At 40.8% G+C, this 23,229-nt stretch overlaps 1 protein-coding gene across 1 annotated transcript in view; it reads right to left on the bottom strand.

Annotated features, from left to right (window-relative positions):
• The window catches only part of GALNT16 (polypeptide N-acetylgalactosaminyltransferase 16), a 247,414-nt gene that overhangs the window by 8,982 nt on the left and 215,203 nt on the right, over positions 1-23,229 (bottom strand). The window contains exons 13-14 of the mRNA XM_089521755.1: positions 19,777-19,918; positions 15,656-15,772 (exon numbers count right to left, since the gene is read on the bottom strand). Coding sequence (XP_089377881.1) covers positions 15,656-15,772; positions 19,777-19,918 — 259 coding nt within the window. The remainder of the gene's footprint in view (positions 1-15,655; positions 15,773-19,776; positions 19,919-23,229) is intronic.

Raw genomic sequence — 23,229 nt, 5'->3', positions numbered from 1 at the left:
TTTTGAAGGGAAAGGCACCTATTTACTCACATGAGCATTTCACAACTGAGATAGTGTGCCTCCATTCTGTGCTTAGATATCTCATCTCATAGTAAGATGTAGACTGCAGCCAGTATGAGTATCAATTATCCTTGATACAACAGCCAAACAGTAAGATGAAAGGTGCATACAAATTCAGTCAAGTTTCTTACAAGTACAGTCATACACAAATAATTTATGTGACTGAGATAATTTTTCTTCTTTCTATTCCCACCAGCTGTGGTTTAGCTCACCTGCAGATGTTTCCCTATACTATTTGCTTTGTAAGCAGCATTTTAAGTTGCTTCCCTGCTTGTAAAATATAGTGGTACAAATCATTCAAGGGCTGCTGGATGGAGGGTGAGATGGACAGTCCTGTAAAACAGCAGGAGATGGGCTCAGATCAGGCTTTGTTTTTTTGTGGCCTTAGGGGTCAACAATTTTGGCCTCCAAATATCACTAAGTGGGTGTAGGAGTATTTGCTCCAAGTTTTTGGCCCTCTGGGCCATTTTAGACCCTGAAGATGCATTTTTGTAAAACTGAAAGGGAACAGGATTTAACTTTCTGTCACTTAAAAGGCCTCCCCTGGACCTAAAATAGGTTGTGCATGTGTTTGTATGTGCCTTCAGGTTGCCTGTCAGTTTATGGCGAACCCATTAATTCCTTAGTATTTTCTTAGGTAAGGAATGCTGAGGTGGTGCTAGATGGTACTGGGGTGCATTTGGGTGAAATTTCTTTTCTTTCTGTGTGCATGTGAGGAGGAGCGCAGGCCTCCAAAGTCTCTAGGTATGGTTAAATGATGCCCTTGCCGCCCCCCCCCCCCCAACAGTTGCTCACTCCTCCTTTATGGATTCATGAATGTCCTTCAATTTTGTAATTCATTGTTTTGCTTTTTGTTTAAAATAGGATCTAATTTCATGTGAAACAAGGCTATGAAATTGTGTGTGTGTGGCTTCCAGCTAACTTCCCCTTCCTTCCTTAGCCCACATTTCTCCTGGTGTAAGACCCAATGCTGGTAGCTCTGTAACCCAAAAGAGCTGTGTTGTGAACTACTGTTGTTGAACTGGAAATCAGCTAGTATGGCATAAGGAAATGCTAAATAAACACCAGCAACAATATAGAACTGTGAGCTCCCTCATGCCAGTTCTGTGGTATGTTTAGCAATTTAATTGGGAATGCTCACTGGCCAAATGGTCTGAGCCCTCCCAACTGCTAGGCTTCCCTCTTTTCCTTCTTCAGCGAGGCAGATGGTCTTTTTATGACAGGGAACTAATGGCCTCAGCAGCCTGAAAGCCTGGACATATTAAACTGATATTTGTCTCATCTGATTGTTTCATGAGGGTAAAAAGGGATGGGTTGCCAGCCTGGCACTGATGGGATTGTCTGTCTTTTGTAGACATGGCACATGCAGCTGGGGAATTTGATAGTTTTGTCTTCCCTCCTCCTTTTAAATTAATGTTAGAACACGGTATGCATTTATAAGTGAGTAACTCTTCCCAGCATGACATACTAAACAGTTTGAGACAGCCAAAACATATGCTATAGATTGTAGGGCAACCAGTAAACCTCCAGATGTTAAAATCTATAAACATGCAATGTCAGGGCTTCATTAGTAATTATCATTTTCATACAAGTATCACCTAGCTGCACTTAATTTCCCTTTGTAAGATGTTCTGCCCTGATGTGATTATGTGGGCTTAAGAGCATATTTCCCCTTGCCAAAGGCTTTGAAAAGTTCCTTTTTTAGTCTACAATTCCCAGAATCCCCCAGGAGATATGCTTGCTTTAATCCAAAGATAACTTTTTACAGCTGTGTTCCTGAGACATTATGGCTGAGATCCTACATCAAGATTACCTGGTATAAATCTCCACATGGGGAGTTACATGTTGATTGTGCTACACAAGCCTTGTGTTGTGTTGAATGACAACTGTGCAATCAAATACACCACTGAATGCTGCCACCAATTTCAGCTGGGGCAGAAAGATGCACATGAGCGGATCAAGTGCTTCCCCTATGCACAAAGGCACTCCATGCACAACTCTGCTTCCATGACCTTGAATTAAATACAGATATATGAATTAAATACAATAATGTTCAACTGCTTCCTCAGGGTAAATTACACGTGTAAGACACCAACAGCATTCTGGCTTTGGAACACAGTTAGCCATGGCATCCTGAACACTGACATGTTATCAGCTGCCATGTTAACCATCTTTCAGTTCTGCTGGTGAACTAAATCTCTCTTCTAAAAATAACTGCCCAGTTAGCTAGGGTGTATAAGGGGATGATGGAAGATCATCAGCATGAGTGATCAAATAAAAGCTCCACTCAAAGTTCAGGGGAATGTCTACGTAGTCTATGCTCTGTAAGCATCAATATACTTATTAAGTAATGGTGTTACCATGCTGAAAACCTTGCAAGCATAAACAGGGATGAATCTCACTTGAACATGCTACATTTTCACAATGTGAATACAAAACAAGATGCATGTAAATGGGAGGAGGGGACCTCACAATTTAGTCTTCTTCACTGTCACTTAAGATATAACCTGGAGCCCCCCTCTACCTGAAACCCTCCAGATATGTTGGTCTTCTTACATAATCCCATGCCAAGGATAATGTTGTAGCCCAACAACTATGGAAGATACTAGGATGGCTAGTTTGCTCCATCCCTCTCCTCCAATAAGACATCTGCTCACTTGGGTAGGTTCACTCAGTGGCTCAACCACCAGTCTTCCTTGAACAGGGGAGGAATAAGAGCATGTCTATCCTCCTTTTCCACACCCTTAAGGAAAAGTCATAGAATCATAGAGTTGGAAGAGACCACAAGGGCCATGTGTGAGAAGGATGTTCCACACTGCACCCCATATATGCAAAGTTGTGCCATTCCCTTTCTTGAGCACACAAGGAATAACTCCTTTACCAATGTGAAGTCGAAGGTTTTCATGGCCGGCATCCATGGTTTTTTGTGGGTTTTTCGGGCTATGTGACCATGTTCTAGAAGATTTTCTTCCTGATGTTTTGCCAGCATCTGTGGCTAGCATCTTCAGAGAAATTCTCTGAAGATGCCAGCCACAGATGCTGGCGAAATGTAAGGAAGAAAATCTTCTAGAACATGGCCACATAGCCCGAAGAACCCACAAAAAACTCCTTTATCGTACTTTAACTGTGTGGTGCTGAGGTAGGGGAGGGGATGTGTACCCTCTCCTCCAAAACCTGGAAGTGATTGTTAGCCATGCACAACAGATTAACTCACACATCAGATTCATGCCGGTGCACTACTGAATCAATGTTCCTTGCCACTGTGTGGAACAACAATCCCTCAGTATCAGCTTCTGGGTTCTTTATTCCTTTACAGAATAAAGCCACCTAAATATAGTATCCTGAAGCTCGTTCCAACAAGGTGACCTAGAAAAAAAAATATCAGAGCCAATGCCATTGATTCAGATCAAGAGTATTGCCAAGGGAGTCAGCAGAGTTTCAGTTTCAAATTAACCAAGAGATAAAGCCTTGGTTGGTTAGTTTAGGGGTGGATTAATCCCTCAGAGAGGAGGATAAAGAGAAGAAGGATTTTCCTATACATCCAAAATTGGCCATAATTGGTGATAGTATTTTGACAACAATAGCATTATGATTTCTACTTTTGGTGGTGAGGCAGACTTGATTATCATTGAGCTCCAGAACTTTCCTTATAGAAAACTGGCTATAAGGAGGCAGAGTATAATTTATTATGCTCTTGGGACAGTATAGAGATGGCTAACAGTGGTAATTAACAAAGGATATTTTCCTTTCTTTGGCCTCCAGCCTTATTGAGAAACAGTGCATTGTGTTATTTTTCTGGATTAGAGGCCCACTGATCCATAAACCTCTTTAAATGGAATTGATATTAGTCACTCATAGTTCAGCAATGGCCTTACAGCAGCAGGGCACCCAGCAAGCATTTTCTCTTGTTAATGAATGACACCAAACAAAGCAACTCCTCCATTAATTGCAGGACTTGAAAGCACAGCAGTTGTTGTTTCAACAGAAGCCTTTTCCATTGTTCAGTTCAATGGAAGCTAAGGTGAGAGAGAGAACAAGTGTGAAAGCTGAGGGCAGGGATTACATGTAGGGAACTGTACTTCCACAATTACCACTTCTTATAATTAGTTAGCTGTAAAATGGCAGGCTTGATTTCATTAATTTCCCCCCTACATCTACAGCTGTTACTGCATTTTCCAGGACTTGGTCCAGAGATCAGTTAAGTGATTCTACGGGTTCAGCCCCATTTGAGATTTTGCATCTGATGGCTTGAGTGCACAACAGGACTTTGGACTTTCAAGTACCCTAACAACATCTACCTTGTGGCAGAATGAAACTAGTTCTTAACCAAACAGAACAGCTTCAAGACAAACAGACTTTTAAAAAAATATTCAGTGAAATTAGGCATACCCATTCTCTTGTTTCAAAGGAAAGAGTGATGTAACTGATGCATGCAAGCTTTTAAGATCTCTTTGCCCCTAAGCTTCTCCAGGTGCTTTTAGATAACAACAAGATTTACTTTTTTAAATGAAAACTTATGCTATCCTAATGCTAGGGTTAATTGCATGTTATATAAGCATCACACAAAGGATGGTTTGCCTTCACTGGTTTTTGCATCTTTTTCCTGCCACTGTCACAGCTGTTACTGCTCCAAGAGGAACAGGTTTAAAAAAAACTCAAAAGGGAGTATTTATGTGCATTATTGCCAGAGTTAAAGGAGCACAGATATTTTAACAAATTTATTTATTTTGGTCAGACTCCCATGTCTTATTTATTTATTTATTTATTATTTATTGGTATCCTACCTTTCTCCCAAGTTGGCATCCAAGGCAGCTCACAACATCATACTACATAGCACCATACCATAACTATGGTGCTACATAGTGAATCTCAGCCCAACACCCCAATCCCCACTTATTGGTCAGCATCCTCTGCAATTGAAGGGGGACTATTCCTCTGTTGCTCATGAAGTGGAGAATTGCCATTTCCACTTCCTCAGAAGGAGCCCAGTTGTGCAGTGGTTAAATGCCTGTACTGCAGCCACGCACTCACAAATCACAAGGTTGTGAATTCAGTATCAGCCAGAAGCTCCAGGGTCAACTCAGTCTGGCATCCTTTTGTTGGTCGCTAAAATGAGTACCCAGCTTGTTGGGGGTAATTGGCTTACACATTGTAAACCACTTAAGGAGTGCTTAGGTACTATGAAGCAGTACATAAATGAAGCTGCTAATTCCTTCTGTAAGTGATCTCTGGTACGACAGACAAAAACTGTTGCAATTCTTCCTCATGCCAGAGATCACTCACATGAGAGGGGATGGAAACAGTAGCCAGCTGCTTTCCAAGCAACAGGGAAATGGACCCCCATAGATCACAGCAATTGCTTCCTGGTAACAGCAGCTTGGGGAACTTTCATGGTTCCTCCTTAGCCCCTAAATGAGTGGTTATGGTAAGGATCATGAACATGTAATAGTCACAAATGTGTGACTCCAGGTAAACTGTGATACAAGATTCTGGCTTTATTTATTAATTAAAATATTTATATGTCCTATATCCAAAGATCACAGGGTGGCTTTCAATTTAAAACAATAATAACAATAATTTTAAAACATATTAAATAAATTATCTGTTAAAAGTAGACAATATAAAACCTGTCAAAAATTGTAAATAATGTAATTATAGGACATGTGCAGCCCATATAAAATCAGTTATGCTCAAAGGCTTTCTAAAAAGCCAGATTTTGGCTTAGCACTCAAATTGTTAAGACTTTCAAAAGCCATCTGAGATGGAGAGAGTTTTCAGAGTCTATTTGTCAAACATAGTACATCAATGACAGCCTTATACAACTGTATGAAAATATATCAGTTGTGGAAGATTTCAGTATATTTCATACCTTTCAACATTTCAAAGATGAAAATCAGGACACATGTGGCCAAGCAACATCAGTGTGGCCAAGAGGGCAAAAGGTTTTAATAAGGAAGAATACACTAGGAGAGGCTATGGCAGTTTGCTTTTGCCTGAATTTACAGGGAAGGGTAAGATTATGCCCCTCCTCTCTCTCCCCCCCCCCCATGAGTTAATTGAGTACAAACTACTTTTGCACTTTGAAGTAAACTGTAAAGGGGGAAAATGGGAAGAGGAAACAGAAACTGGGATATTTTAAAAGCAGCTGAAAAAGAGAATTGAGACTGCCTTTGGCAAACTGGAACATTTGGAGAGTACACTATTTAGGGGATATTTTTGTCATGTGTTTTAAGAATGTGTGTAGAGTTTACATTATATTAGTATTATGTTCAGTAAGTATTATACCACACAAGTGGTATACCATATTAGTATAAATACTGAACCACAGTAGTCTAATGAATGGGCAGAACAAGAAAATAAGAATAACTATACATTGTCACCAGTGATGTCCAAATGTACACATCTGAAGAATGTGGACAACAGCCCTATGGCAGCTAACACCTGAGAGCTTTCTCTGCTCTTGTGATATACCATATATACTTAACTATAAGTTGACGTCATTTATAAGTCAAGGGCAGAATTATGGATTTTGCTATGACTCGTGGATAAGTCAAGGGTAAAACTTAGGGGCATGTAACAAAGGATCTAAAAGATGAAGCAAAGGAAAACAATGCCAATGAACTTACAAAATTCCAGAAGGCATAACTGTTTGTGCTGTCACTGAAGGTTGGATGGGTGAGAGAGTAGAAAGGGGTCAGTGCTTCCAGAAAAGATTACACTCTTGCCTTTCACCAGGAGACAGTTCTTTTTTATATATAAGAGTCAAAGCACAGTAGTTACACTGACCCATGGATAAGTCAACTAGGTTTTTTGGGTCAATTTTTTTGACTAAAATGTCTAGACTTATACATGAGTATATACAGTAAATATCAAACATTGCTACAAATCAACACCTTTAAAAATGCAGTAACAATAGGGAACCTATAGGAATGCAATGATTTGGGAAGGACTGCATGTGGATTTGTATGAAGGTAGCTAGTATGAAATAAGGAGATTAACAGACAGTGCACATTGCTGCATCTGCAACAATCCATTCCTTTTCAAGACAAGAAGGACCTGGCTTTTCCATTATAGCTTTTCCTTGCCACGATCAGTTCCTGTGATGCATGTTACAATGGTTTAGAGAACACATGGGCAACTGTGGGAGGTTTGGGGCTGCATTAACTCCCCAGAAGAACTTGGATGGGTGAAACCATATCCAAACCATCAGCAAAAACAAACAACCAACAAAAATGGGACCTTTTTTTTTGCTTCACAATATCCCCAAACATCAAGGATATTTTCATCATGGTGGGGGGCTTCTCTAGGCCATTTTAGGCCCTATAAACACCTTTTCTGAAACAGGAAGTTATCAGAAATCACTTTCTGTTTCAAGAAAACACCTATATAATGGCAAAAATGCCTCCATGCTCCAGAGAGATGATTTTGGGACAAAACAATCCAACATTTCCTGTCAGATTTTAAAATCTTTGCAAGGCCCTGGGGGGCAGAAAAAATAACCCTGGGGACACCTATCATACCTCATAGGGTTATTTTTGTGGGGGATACAGTGGGAAGGGAGAGAGCCATTTATACCACCATGTGCTCACCGGTGGAAAGACAGTTATAAACATTAGTAATAATGACCTTTATGTAAGTGCAGCCTAAATATATGCAAAGAATAGCAGAGGTGTTACCTGTAAGCAATAGGAGAGAACTATTGCTCACTTCTTGGATCATAATAATGGAAACTAAAAAAGAACTGTTTCTCAGCCCTGTGGTTCCATTTTAATCTGGGAAGGTTCATTGCACTGGCTTCAAATGGATGTGTTGTTTATCATGCATTTTTAAAAAAGGACAGCAACTGAGAGTGGCAAAGCACAACTAACAAAGAAGTGCTTGTTAGGTGCAAGACAAACCAGAAGGAGAGCTCTGCTGCAAATATCCATTCAACACCACTGAGAGAAACAGTTGATGAAAGCACTTAAGGAGAAACTGGTGACCTAATTCCAAAGCAAACTAGTGCATGTACGGTCACCTGCAGAGTGGAGAGGAGACCTGGGTGAATACAACTCACCTGAAACATTCATGCAGATCTTCATTTCAGCTGTGAAAATGTCCTTAGCATATGCGACAGTTTTTAAACATATTCCTGCATTAGACAGACTCTTTGGGAATATATGCTTATATTTTCTATGGACAAGGTTTCAAAAACAGCCTAGTCTTTTGTTTCACAAAATGGAGGCGTGCAGGCAATTAAATGCAGCTGACAGAGTCAACAGTGCTGGAGATCACATGAGGAAGCCATGCAGATTTAGTCAGGGTTGCCAACTCTTTGATTGGGAGAAGTTTCCTCCTCTATCACTTTAAAAGCAAAATGATGAAGAGGTTTGGCAAGGATGGATTCTCAGCTACCACAGTCCAGAAAAATCAGGATAAGCAGAACTTGCTTTAGTTATTGAAAGATATAGAAAGCTGCCTGTACCAGGAACCAGGAACCTTTTTCTAAGTGCTTCAGACAGAGGCATTCCCTGGAAACCTAATAACCCATTATCAGGAATTATGTTTTACTATACTGACTGCTCATGGTCTGATCCCTGGGTATAATTCATTCCGCACTGGTTGACAGAGGAATCCCACCTCCCAACCTTGATTAGACCATGGACCGCAGATGCCAGTAGTTTAATGTGACATTAACACTGCTTCTTGTTTGAGAGAGAGAGAAAACTGGAGGCTGCTCCCTCAAAACAACGTATCATCAAGAGAGGTTATAATGCAAAGGGGAGGTGATTACCTGTTTGTAGCTGACAAGAAAAGCTGCCATCACACAGACAACCACAAAAATAATATTCAGCAAAAAAGCAAAAAAGAAGAAAAAAGATACACATTGACAACAGCACTAATCTCTATAAAATCTTGAATCCCAGTTTTAGGGAAAAGGCAGAGTATAAACAAAGATGACAATAATGACAATCGTGATGCTAATGATCATAATACATATTTCCAAAAGATCAAAAAATGTCACGCCCTCCCCAGTTTCAGGCATCACATTAACTCTCAAATTTCAAGTCAAAATAAAAAAAACATGGAACATTTAGTAGTTTTCAATGTGCACGTAGGGAAACACCAAGAAAAACAAGGTCACCAGCACATATTTTAGAATGTCAGTTATAAGTTCAAGATCTGTCTATCAAAGCTCCCTGAAGTTTGTCTTTCAAATGCATATCCCAAGGCCATTCTACACAACTAGTTCTTAATGGAATACATATACAGTTGTTGCCCTTTAGCTGTGGCAGTTCATGTCTTCCCTTGAGTTATGCTTTGAGTGCATAACTCTTACCATTTCCAAAACAAAATGCACTACAATAAAGCAACACACTATAATAGCCATTGTCATTGAGCTGTACGAGTTGTCAAAATATGAAACAATCCCATCCTCAGAAGGGATATTTTGGAAGTTGTCATGTCTACAAGCTTAGTTATTTCTCCTTCCAGATGATGGCCAAGATTTTGAAAGGATTGCCAGCCAAGGCAACAGGAAACTTCCTGAGAGCCATCAGAAATCCATCTGGACCCATAATCCTCAAGGGGTGGACCATTTTAATGGGTCCCCACCTCTGCAGAAGTTCTGCTCTCAGATCACATTCACTCCACTCACTACAGGAAACAAGGTCCAGAGCTATCTCAGGAAGGCAGTATATTTAGCAACATTGTGGGCAGTACACCAACAGAATTCCTAATCTGTCTTGGTCACCTAATACAGTTGGCTTTCTGTATCCAGAAATCTTTATCCATAGATTCAAGCATCCACAGCTTGAAAATATAATATATATATTCTACATAGTGTGTGTGTGTTTCAGAAAGCAAACCTTGATTTTGACAATTTATATAAGGGATACCATTTTACTAACCACTGCATTTAATGGACTTAAACATCTATGGATTTTGGTATCCATGGGAGGTCCTGAAACCAAAGCCCAGTGGTTACCAAAGGCTCACTGTTCTTTAACAGTTGAACTCAGCACGGGCTACTTCTAAGTAGATATATTTAAATATAGATATACTTAGATATACATTTACTAAGTAAATATACATAGTTTTGTGCTACTACTGCTCCCTACCCCCATCAGTTCAGCATGTGATTTAGCCTTTTCAGAAGACAGCAGTGAGCTGCAGACAGCCAAGCTAGTGTTCCCTCCTGCCTGCCTGCCTGCCTGCCTCCCTTTTCAAATATATAATTCAGTTTGTGGATGGGGAAGTTGTGCCTGCATAGTATAATCCTTTTGTTCATTTGTTGTTGTTGTTTGCAGTCTAATCAGCTTTGATTTATTTTAATGCTATGAATGAGAGACCTCCATAAGCCTAGATCATCAACAGTCCTATTCAGGCCTTACAAACATATGGCTATAGTTTCCTTGGTTGAATTAATCCATCTGCAATGTAGTGTTCTCTTTTCCTTCTGCATCCAATTTTCCTACATTCTTTCTTTTTCCAATAAGTCATATTGTCTGATGAGGTGTCCAAAATATGATAGTCATATATAACAGGAACAGTTAACACTTCTGTTTTGTTGCTGCACCATCAACATTCAGTGGCATGTCAGATTTGGTGGTGGCAGCAGAAGGCAACCCCCCGGGGTTTGGATGGGGGGGATCAACTATGGTTCTCCAGACCCTCAATGTTTCCTGTCCAATAAAGCTGTCCATTGAGGATATGTGTCTTCAGCCATTATCCAGATGCTTCCACGTGAGCATTTTAAGGAACACTGTATATGGAAAAAGTTACACACTAAACAGTCCAGTGCTTCCAGCATCATATTCAGCATAGCTCTTGGACATTGTATTCAGAGATTCTAACTAAAGAACAAAGCTTGGAAATAGCAGGTTACAAATAACTAGGTATTATTTCACTTTCCAAATAATCACATTACACTATAATTATAACATAATGCGTGATAATTTCACTCATTTTATAGTGTTTTATGGCGACCCTAAGATGAACCATTCATGGGGTTTTCATGGCAAGATTTGTTCAGAAGAGGTTTGCCAATGCCTTCCTCTGAGGCTGAGAGCATGTGGCTTGCCCAAGGTCACCCAGTGAGTTTCATGGCCAAGCATGGAATTGAACCCTATGTACTTATTTTATATTTATAGGAGTATGACCTCACTAAATGGTGAAAGGAGACTAGTACCTGGTTGAAGAGCTGCCTCAAGCTGTGTCTTGTGAGCTGCAGTTAAGGCAACAATAAAATGGATGGAAGTAAAATGTACAGCATTCTGATTTTTTTTAAAAATTGCCAACTTAAAAAAAAAACAACTAAAAGGTATAAAACAGGTAAATATAAAAGTGTGTAAAATAAATATTTGCAGTTACTTCTGAATGAAACTTATTTTACTTACATTTTATTTATTTATTTTTATATGCTCTTTCTTGCAAGTCAGGACCCAAGGCGGCTTCCATAACACATTAAGATGTTTACATTTTAAAATATAACTAAAATTTAGCTGCAATCCAACATCCCCTAAGCATAGCATAAATATCTATATGTGGAGATATGCTTCACCAGCACTGTGCAGCCTCTATGCAGCCGGGTACTCCGTCAGGGAGCAGGTAAGACATCGTGGGCAAGGGGGGGGAGTGGCCTTGGTCCATAATGATATTCTTACCTTAACCAGGATACCTCTCCGTGAGATGACTCACATTGAGTGTATTTACCTTGGCCTTAAGACTAGGGAAAGCCTGGGGATTCTGTTGGTCTACCATCCACCCCGTAGCCCAACAGACTCCCTAGCCGAGGTTACACAACTGGTCTCAGAGCTGCTACTGGAGTCGCCCAGGCTGTTGGTCCTGGGTGACCTCAACATCCTCCTTGAGGCCAGCTTGACAGGTGCTGCTCGGGAGTTCATGGCTACCATGACAAACATGGGCCTTTCCCAGATAGTCTCTGAGATTGCGCAGGTCATACCCTCGATGCGGTCTTCTGCACGGAGCAGGCACATCTGTGGACGGAGGTAGTTAACATCTCTGCTGTGTCATGGATGGATCATTTCCTGGTGAAGGTTGGGCTGAAGACCACTGTTCCCCCCATCGGGGGTGGAGGACCTATTTGTATGGTCCGCCCTTGAAGGCTGATGGAACCCATTAGGTTCCAAGAGGCCCTAGAGGGTTTAATGCCGGCGATACTGTTGAAACCTTGGTTAACACTTGGAACAACAACCTTACCAGGACTATAGACACTATCGCTCCCAAGCGTCCTTTCTAGCCCGCTCCTAACCGCAACCCCTGGTACACTGAAGATCTCAGGAGAATGAAGCAGGTTGGACAATGACTTGAGCGTGACTGGCAAATATCTCGACACATGCCTGACAGGACACGCCATAGGATTTATCTTAAATCCTATGTTGTGGTGATAATCCTAAGAAGTCTTTCTATTCTGCATCTATTGCGTCTGTGAAGTCTTGTCCGGCAGAGCTATTCAGGGTGGTTAGGGATATAACTCAATGACCCCCCCCCCCCGAATCCTTTGCTAGAATCTACAACAGCCTGCTGTGACACTTTTAATAATCACTTCGCAGACAAAATCTCTCAGATAAGAGCCGACTTGGATGCCGGGTTTGAAACTGAGTCGTTAGGAGAGGTATCCAGTGTCTCCGTCTATACTGTTATTCTGGATCAATTTGAGTTTGTCAGTACCGAGGATGTGGACAAGCTTCTTGGTTGTGTGAAAAAGACGACTTGCTCTCTCAACCCTTGCCCGTCTTGGCTGGCCGTCCAGGGGGATGGTGCCATTAGGTTACTATTAAAGAACATAATCAATCCATCCTTTAGGGAAGGCTATCTTCCATCTTGCATTAAGCAGGCAGTGGTTAAACCACTTCTAAAGTAGCCTACCCTTGACCCCCTGGACAGAAATAATTATAGGCCTGTTTCATTGTTACCATTTTTGGGAAAGATAATTCAACTCCAAGCAGGGACGTAGCTAGGTTTTTAGGAAGGGGGGGGGGGTCCAGACTAAGTGCCACCATTATAATGGGGCTTGAGTGCAGCGGCGGCACAGCACACACCATTCATTTTTCTAATGGAAGGGGGGGGGTCCAGACCCCAAGAACCCCCCCTTTGGCTACGTCCCTGCTCCAAGCAATCTTGGATGAAACAGATTATGTAGATCCATTTCAAACCGGTTTTAGGGCAGGCTACGGAGTTGAGACGGCCTTGGTCACCTTAGTCGACGATCTCCGTCTGGGCACCAACAGAGGAAGTGTGACCCTGCTGGTACTCTTGGACCTCTCAGCGGCCTTCAATAACATCGACCATGGTATCCTTCTGGAACGCCTGAGAGAGCTGGGAATTGGAGGCTCTGCTTTGCAGTGGTTCCAGTCCTACCTCTCGGGTAGATTCCAGATGGTGTTGCTTGGGGACAGTTATTCTGCCAAGAGGGAGCTCAGGTCGGGCGTTCCTCAAGGCATGATTCTGTCCCCAATGCTGTTCAACATTTACATGAAGCCGCTGGGCGAGATCATCCGGAGACATAGGGCGGGGTGTTATCAGTACACTGATGACACCCAAATATATTTCTCTATGTCTCAGTCTGATGCAGTAACTAAGGAAGGCATCTCTCCTCTGAATGCCTGTCTTGAATCGGTAATGGACTGGATGAGGGAAAACAAACTCAAGTTGAATCTATGTAAGACGGAGGTACTAGTAATAGGGACTCCCAATCCGGGAATCGAGTTATGTCAGCCAGTTCTGGATGGGGTCACACTTCCCCTGAAGGACTCTGTCCGCAGTTTGGGGGTGCTCCTAGACTCGTCTCTCCATCTGACGGCTCAGGTGGATGCGACGGTCAGGAGCACTTGCTTTCAGCTTCGGCTGATACGCGAACTGCGCCCCTTCCTGGAGTGGGAAGACCTTGAAACAGTAGTACATGCACTGGTAACCTCTCGGCTCGACTTCTGTAATGCGCTCTACATGGGGCTACCTCTGTCTCAAGTTTGGAAACTTCAACTGATACAGAATATGGCAGACTGGTTACTGGCACATCTAGATTTGCCCACATTACATCAGTTTTAAAATCCCTTCACTGGCTGCCTGTTAGTTTCTGGGCAAGATACAAAGTGTTGGTTTTAACCTTTAAACCCCTACATGGCTTGGGACTTGACTTCTTGCGGGAACGCCTTCTCCCATATCATAATCCCCGCACTTCTGCTGGGAAGAATCTGCTTCAGTCAGAGAACTAGACTTTCGGCAGTGACCCAGCGCTCCTTTTCAGCAGTTGCTCCTAGACGATGGAACGACCTGCCGGATGAGATCCGTCAGATTACCACCTTGGAAACCTTTAAGAAGGCTATTAAGATGGACCTCTTCTGGCAGACCTTTCCAGACTAGGTCCACCTCTATTTTCCTGCCTCCCCCCCTCCACTTCTCTCCCCCTTTTTCCATCCCTTTTTCCATCCTATCTGGTCCCCACTATACATTTCTTTTTTACAAAGCTTCCATTGAGTTTAACTGTGATTTTATACTACTGTTTTAATACCTGTCTGGTTTAATCTCTTTTTAGTATTACTATGTTTTTATACTGGGGGGGTGGGTGGGGGAATAGGGGTTTTAGAATTTTAACTGTATCCTCTTTTATTGTTGTAATCCGCTTGGATTCCAAGTGATTAAGCGCAATATAAATAATAATATAATATAATTATTATTATTATTATTATTATTATTAGTCACATTACACAATATATATCAGCAACTGGATGCAGTTGTGCAATGTGCAACCACAACACACAATACAGAATAGAGAATTCATCTGTTGCACTCTGGTGTACTATGCTCTGCATGCATAGTACAATACAGTACATGTATATCAGCCTTTCCTGATTTTTTTTCTTAAATTGTAAGAATATTGAAACCCCTCAGAACTATATTGGTATCTAATTACTGAAAAAAAGGAATGTGCCAAGCTTTGCTGAATAACAGCGAACAGAAGAACCAAAAGATAAAGAGGTTGCTATTTGGTTAATATCTTGCAACTACAGGAATGGCTCTTTTTCTGTCATGCTGAATTACACATTTACTTTGTTTTCTCTACACATCACTAGAATGAATGTGCTGTCTTGATAATAGTGTTCCTTCATTCTTTTCTCCACTACAAGTACTTGAACGTGAATTTTTACAGCATCACTGAATCAAAAAACACAGAAGTTTGAGACAGACTGTCTGGTGTTTGTTAAGCCACCATACAAAAATACGAGAGAAGCTTTTTCACACATTAAACCTGTGGCAACATCTATTTAGGATTATATTTGTTCACTTGCCAGTTAGACAGTTGTCTATATTCATATGCAGAATAACCTTAAGTTGGGTGGGTTTCTTTTGTAAAATGTTTCAATTTACTGCTTGTACAGTGTACCAGCATTCACCAGCATACAATATACCTGATGGTGTAGACCTTTTTTGGACTGCATCTAGTAAAATTTCCCAGCAAGCACTGAGCTCATCACAGAGTTTACCTCATCTCTAGAGCTACTGACCCACCCTTCCAAACCCATTTTTCAAAGGGAATACTACAATGGTATTGCAGCAGCAATGGCATAAAATTCCTATGAAGGTAGTGGAGTACCTGTCTGCCGTCTTTCTGATTGCATGCTTCAATTGTGATCTGGGAGCCAGTGGAGAAGGAGGTGATTGAGAGACACTTGTCCTGCTGCCTGATTAAGGGGTCACTGAATATCCACTCCTGGGTGCAAGGGGAAGAAAAGGAGAGTTCAGTACGATGTTAAAACATTTTTTCTAACCACTTGAGCTTCATTTATGCCGTTGGTATTTTTCTTAAAAGGACTAACTCAAACACTGTTGCCATCTATAATTCACCACAACAACTGTCTTTGTCTATGCATGTATACGCCTGTGATCATATGGAGAAAACACCACATGAGCTAGGAGAAAAATAATACATTTTCAAAGGTTTCTGAAGTTTCAGCAGTAATTTATGGGAATGCTTTGATTGTAATAAGCAATTCTATAGTTCATTGTGCTGAAAAGTTTTTTAACAGGTATAACAGATGAAGAATAAAGCAAGAACCCCTGTATATATAGGACATATATACAGAACATCACAGAAACAGATACAGAAATAATTTGAGAAACTCTGGTTTGAGATTCCAAATTTACAAGAGAAATCTAAATTTCCAAATTTCCAAGAGAAATTCCTATGACTGTCCAAAAGAAAAAGAAAAAGAAAAAAGTGGCCCATTACTGAGACTTCAAAGACAAAACTTTCAAGGTGTTCAAAGCAGTCTAGTTGACTCATCCTCTTACTAAAAAATGTATTGGATGATCAAAAATCTGCCTGCTATTGTCAGAAGAATCCCTTTTATCTGTGGGAGGCTTCTGATCCAGTGGAGAAATTCTACTGGTGGAGAATAGGCAGTGGCAACCTTCCTTTGTTCTTCCCTCCACCTGCAGTCCCCCATGCCTGCCCTACTCTTGAGCACAGCAGGAACCCACCATCATCTGAAAGAGGTAGAACAATGAAAGGGGTAGAACTGTGCTTCCAAGATAAGAGGAATTGGTGAAGAACATATTTTTCTCTGCCAGCAGTATTAGAAGTAGAATTCTACCCAGGCCCCATTCCCACTTACTCATTTGCCCTGGATAGAACTGGACAGATCCGGTTGCCTTCATACCTAATTTGCTCAGAAAGAAGTTCATACTACCCTTTACCTTGAAGGATGCAATTTGCCCTTCTGAAATTCACATTTGCAGTACCGCTTTAAAATAGAGCCTCCTTTGTTGTCAATCAAATTCACTTCTGCTTTCATCAAAGGTGACATATCCTACAACCATTGGCCAACCGAATGGGTGCTTTCCCCCCTCCTTTTTAAAAAAAACTGGCGGCAGTGTGCGCATATTCAGTCAACTTGTCAAATTTAAAAACCTCCAGGTGTGTGTGTGTGTGTGTGTGTGTGTGTGTGTTATTTATTTAGTTATTTATTGTATTTATATGGTATTGTTATGGCAACCCTAAAAATGACCCCATCCTGGGGTTCTCTTGGCAAGATTGGTTCTGAGAAGATTTGCCATTGCCTTTCCCCTGAGTCTGAGAGTGTGTGACTCCCCCAAAGTCATGGGTTTCCACAGCCTTCCCTCTGAATGCCAGCCTCTAGCTTCCCCTTTGCTTCCAGCCCAGCATTTCCTCCTCTTTTGGAACCTCTTCCCTACCCTTCCCTTCAAGCCCAATGCCACCTCCAAAGTCCTTGCCTCCCCACCATGCCATCCTCTTCCCTTCCCTTCAAGCCCAAAGCATACGCATAATCCATAATAATAATAATAATAATAACAATAATAATAATAATACCTCACCTCAGAATGCCATCTCTGCATCCTCTTTCTTTGTCAAAAATAAAATTACAAAAAAAGATAGAGAAAAAAAGCTGCCTGCGAGAGGGGAGGCATGTTCCACCCTCTGCCCTCCCTCTGTCCTAAATCCCTCCCCTGAACTTGACCTGATCATGACCAGGGCCAAGTTCACATTTGCCGGCATCAGGGAAGAAACGGGTTTTCCTAAAAAAACACGGGAAATAATCCACTTTTGGAAAAAACGCTCCAAGGGAGACTTGTCTTGGATTGAGTGTGAAAACCCCCAATTCTGATGTGATTAAACCGGTGCCAATGGGAACTTCCGACTTTTAATCCCAGTTACAATTCGATTCAAAAGATAGTCTGAATGGCCCCCCAAGAGAATGCTCTTGACAGCAAAAAAGATGTTGGATCCAATACATTAGCTTGTTGAAGTTCAACCATTTCCCACCATTCTGCACTGTTGGCACAGCCTAGTTTTCCACAATTTTCTCCATTGGCCATACTATCTGGGAATCATGAGAATTGTAATCTAACATATCAAGGGGAGGACAGTAAAGTCTGCATCAGAACAGTCTCAAAACTCTGTCTCTTAATTCCTTGATAGTTTCTGTCTATTTCATAACAGGGTGACTTCTTAACCAGTTTCTAAAAGATGTCACCATCAGTTGTCTGTGGTGACAAAACAGGCAGTTTATCAGTAGAGATATAACATCCACATCCACATTTACAACAACAGAAGATGAGTGCAAACCCACTTCATTGATTTATCCTCCCACCTAATAAGTACCTTCTTCCCAACAGACAATTAACATTTGCTTTCCTCACTGTGATAATTCCCAAGACAGAGATACAGTTCAATGAATTTCAGCAATTTAAAAAAATGACAATAGCACAGTGAGTCAAATCAACGAACTTGTTAGAAGCTGTCTGCAACTCATTCTCAACCATTAACAGATGTACAATAACATTTAAAATCCACAAAACAGCAATACCTTTATTCAGCCAATCAAAATGCACAAAAGATACAAGCTTTCAAAGCTCCACTGGCTTGTTCATCAGGTAAAGATGTTAAAAAATCATACAGGGGGAAAAATTATAAAATGATGATATTAGTCACAGGCATGCATTTTCTCAAGGTGTTGCTGTTGTGTTCTGTGGAGGGATATATATGCAAGCAGGCCCTCCTCCTTCTGGCCATGTGGTACTGTGAATAAACAACTCCAAAGTCCAGGATATAAAATTTGGATTCCATTAGCAATACAAAGAGGTACTTCTTCTGAGATCTATACTTTGTGAGATCACAGCCCACTTTGTGATTTTGTGTTTTTTATGCTGTACGATTCTTAACGCCTTTGCCTGATGAAGAAGCCAGTGGAGCTTCAAAAACTTGCATTATGTATTTTGTGATTTTCAGTTGGCTAAATAAAGGTATCACTGTTTTGTGGATTTTCGATGTTATTGTACTTTGATGTATGGCCAGCCCAGCTACCCATGAGAGTAAACAGAGGTGAGAGAGTATTTGCTGATGACTGGTATCCTCTAGTGATCTGTTGCTTACTCAGGCTGTTTCTTTGCTCTGTGTCACCATCTCAGTTGAAAGCTTTTAAGTAAGAACCTCAGCTCACAGACTACTAACTTATTTTAAATAGTGGCTACTATTTTATGCCAATTCTCTAGCATACCTCTTCTTTTCTTCTGCTTTGTAAAATGTACTGGGAAAGAGGACAGTGTCACTTTGACGTACCCATGTTTGGGTGGTTCAGAATGATAGGAGTAATTCAGAAATAGGTATTTAAATGTCAAATGGAGAAAAGAAAGTGTTGTTGTTTCCTAAATAAGTTTTTTTTATAAGGTAGTATGAAATTGTCCAATTTGGACACCCTCAGGATTTTGGGGGAACACACAGGCATACCCGTACCTAGTTATCACACAAACTTATTCACTCCCATAACCACTCCCAATTTGACATAACTGATACAAACAGAAAGAGTGTGTTAAAAATTAGAGGCCAGGAAAGACAACTTTTCTTTTGTGCATCTACACTACAGAAGTAATGCAATTACACACCACATTAACTGCCATGGCTCAGTGCTATGGAATTCTGGGATTTGTGGTTCTGTGATATATTTAGCCTGCTCTGTCAGAGAGCTCTGGTGCCACAACAAACTACAAAGCTCATGATTCCAAAAAGCATTAAGCCATGGCAGTTAAAGTGGTGTCATCCTGGATTATTTCTGCAGTGTGGATGCAGCCTGAGAAGTAATATGACCACCTACCTCAATTTAACATGCAACAGGGCAATTTAAAAAACTGGTGAAACATTTGAAACTATGGGAACCTAGTTGTTTGTATGTGAATTTGAGATTACTGTATTCTTACCTGAGTGGCAGCGGGATCATTCGCTGTCCCTTTGCAGCGTCCAACCCCTGCTAGAGAATTTCCTGCTGTGTCCTGTCCCTGAGACTCCAGACAATTTGCTCCTTGCTTGATTATCCCAGGAACAAGCTCCTTTTCTGGAACCCTTGAGGAGCAACAAAAGAAAAACAGAAATATGGAAAATTATCAACAGTTAATCTGTATTTAATACCAGTTATTGTTGTTTATTCAGAAGAGGTTAAAATGCATTTGTCATATTCATGGAATCATAGGATCATAGAGGTGGAAGACATCACAAGGGCCATTCAGTCCAATCCCGTCATGCAGGAATACACAATCCAAACATCTGAAACAAATGGCCATCCATCCTCTGTTTAAAAAGTTCCAAAGAAAGAAACTCCACCATCATACTCCAAGGCAGCATATTCCACTGTTGAATAGCTCTTACAGTCAGGATGTTCTTCCTAATTTTGAGGTGGAATCTCTTTTCCTGTAGTTTGAATCCATTGCTCCAGGTCCAATTCTTTGGACCACAGAAAACAAGCTTGTTCCATCTTTAGTATGACATCTTTTCAAATATTTAAACAGAGCTATCATATCACCTCTAAAGTTTTTCTTCTCCAGGATAACATACCCAGCTCCTAAGCCTCTCCTCATAGGGCATTGTTTAAAGACCTTTATCACAAATCCATCCCAATAGCATTGTCTAGCCCACATTTTAATAGCAGGTTTGCAAGAATATCATGGGAGATTTTGTTGAAGCCCTTACTGAAATCAAGAGATCCACAGCATCCTTTTCATCTACCAAATTGGTAATTTTATCAAAAAAAGAGATCAAATTAGTCTGGCATGACTTGTTTTTGAGAAACCCATGTTGATTTTTGTGATTATGGCATTCCCTTCTAAATGTTCACAGACTGTTTAATGATCTGCTCTAGAATCTTTCCTGGTATTGACATCAGGCTGACTGAGTAGTAATTGTTAAGTCTTCCTTTTCTCCCTTTCCCCACTTTTTGAAAATTGGGAAAATATTTACCCTCCTCCAGTCTCCTGTTCCCCAAGAATTCTCAAAGATTACTGACAGCGGTTCTAAGATTATATTTGCCAGTTGTTTTAATACCCGTGGATGTAGTTCATCTGGTCCTGGAGAGCTTAATTTCTTTAGACTGACCAGGTATTCCTTTTTTCCTGCCTTTGTCCCCAATGGCCATTGTTAAAACTGAACTTGCCATCCTATCTCCATACCCACAAGGTTTTGAATTTCAGTTGACATTGTCATACATAACTGGCTTAACTCTCCACTCCAAACATGCATCTGAGGAAGTAGGCTTGAGTCTATGAAAACTAATGCTACCAGCTTTTTTTGTTCAGTTAGTCTCAAAGGTATTACAAGATCCCTTTTCATACTAATTTCCCAGATTAACACAGCTATGTCTTTGAATGCTGACAGCCACAGAACCAAATTTTAAAATAATTACTAAAACATAAATAGCTGTTTGTCAGGAAAAAGCAACATGGGATATATAGTCACAAGAAATATAATATGTATATGAATGTATTTGAAAGTAACATGACACAGCAAAAGCTATTGAAATGGCACATAGGTGTTGCATATAATGTAATTAGAAGTTCCTAAAAGCCAAGGACACATGTGGCAAGGACAAAGTGAAAAGGTGCAAATTGGTATCACCTGAAAGTCATTGAGTGGACAAGAATGTATGATGCAATGTGAGGTAAAGATTGAGCCAAGTTTGATATGTCAATCATAATGTATGTACACGCCCAGGAGGTGGCAACTGTATAATGAATAGAGAGACAAATGTCTATATAAGCAATAATGTATGGCAATATTTTTTGTGGGTATTGAGGAGTATAGTAGTGTGGGTATTGAGGAGTATAGTAGTGTGAGTTTTGTGAGTAGAGAATTGTTTTGTGCATAGTGTATATATTAGAATAAAAGTAGATCTTTTATAGAAGACTACTGTGTTGACTGGTGTCTTGAGAGCTGAACAAGAACCAGCAGACTCCAGAGAAGATTGGAAGACATCTTCAGCCAATTCTCAGAGCTACTGGTCAAACTGGTTGTTCTTCCGCTGACCAGGGGGGTGAGAGTGAAAGCCAGGAGAAGAGCTGCAACTCCCATCATCCCTAACAAGGGTTATGGGCCCAGAGCCAGTTACTGGAACACCCAGCATCCACAGAAGCTGAACTTTCCTGGAAGAGAAAGAAAGTTTTGTGGACGACCGATCAGAGCAAGCTGTGTACGCTGCACTGGTAAGCTCGTGAGTGAAGTGTTTTGTGTTTTGGAAAAGCCCGAGACGAGGCAGCTGTGCAAACTCAGGAAGGACTTTGCCAAATTGAGTCACTGCACAAGATAAGATGGAAGTGTTGAAGTTTAGCAAGTTGAACTCCCACAATTACTCCACCTGGAAAGTTTATGCACAGTCACTACTGATTAAAGAAGGTTTATGGGCCACAGTCCAGATGGGGCTAACAGCCAATGCAAATGCAGCCGCCAAAGAAAGAGATAGCAAGGCAAAAGCATGCTTGTATTTGATGCTCGAGGAGGACATGATAAACGATGTGAGAGATAAGGGCTCCGCAAAAGAAGTTTGGGAGACTCTTGAAAGGCTACATACTCCAACTACAGCTTTTGCCAAAATGCTTTGGTCTAAAAGAATCTATAGACAAAAGATGACTAAGGGACAGTGTGTAATTGAACATTTAAAGAAAATGCAAAACCTGTTTGTGGAGGCAGAATTAAGAGGTGTCCAAATAAGCAAAGAACAGCAATGTTACATCCTATTAGAGTCTTTAGACAGTTCATGGGACTCCATTACTAACAGTCTTCAGAATCTGCCTGAGGCTGAACTAAGCAGAGACTTAATAGTAGCAAGAATTTTAGAAGAAAATCAGAGAAGAGTGTCTGAAAAAGAAGACTCACAGAAATCAGCACCAAGACTGCACCAAGCTCCTGAGTTAAGAGAACACCAAGCAGCAGCTCCCACGAGAGAAAAACGACGTTGTTACCACTGTGGAAAGGCAGGACATTTGCAAAGAAATTGTCAACAATTGGCTGCTGACCAGTACAGACAAAGAGATAACAGACCGCAGACGCGGAACTTTCAGCAACAGAGACAGAACAAGCCGACATTTTTCAGAGGCAGTTACAACAAGAAGGAGCGTGCCACAATGATAAAAGAGAAACATAGAAAAGATTCTAAATGGTTAATAGATTCTGGTGCAACTAGTAATATGTGTAATGACATTGAGTTAATTGAAAATAGGAAATCTGCCAATGTTAATGCAGTAGTTCTAGCTAATGGCAATGAAGTAAGTTCAGTAAAAGAAATGGGATCTGTTTACATTCCGGGGTTAAAACAAGAGTTTAATAATGTGCTACATGTAAGAGAGTTGGAAAACAATTTATTATCAGTCAGCAGATTAACAGACCAG

The sequence above is a fragment of the Sceloporus occidentalis genome, unplaced genomic scaffold (assembly GCF_023333645.1).
Source record: "Sceloporus occidentalis isolate IW3139 unplaced genomic scaffold, rSceOcc1.0.p SCAF_4, whole genome shotgun sequence".
NCBI lineage: Eukaryota > Metazoa > Chordata > Lepidosauria > Squamata > Phrynosomatidae > Sceloporus > Sceloporus occidentalis.
The sequence above is the reverse complement of the archived record's forward strand: the minus strand, read 5'-3'. Positions and strand labels throughout refer to the sequence as shown.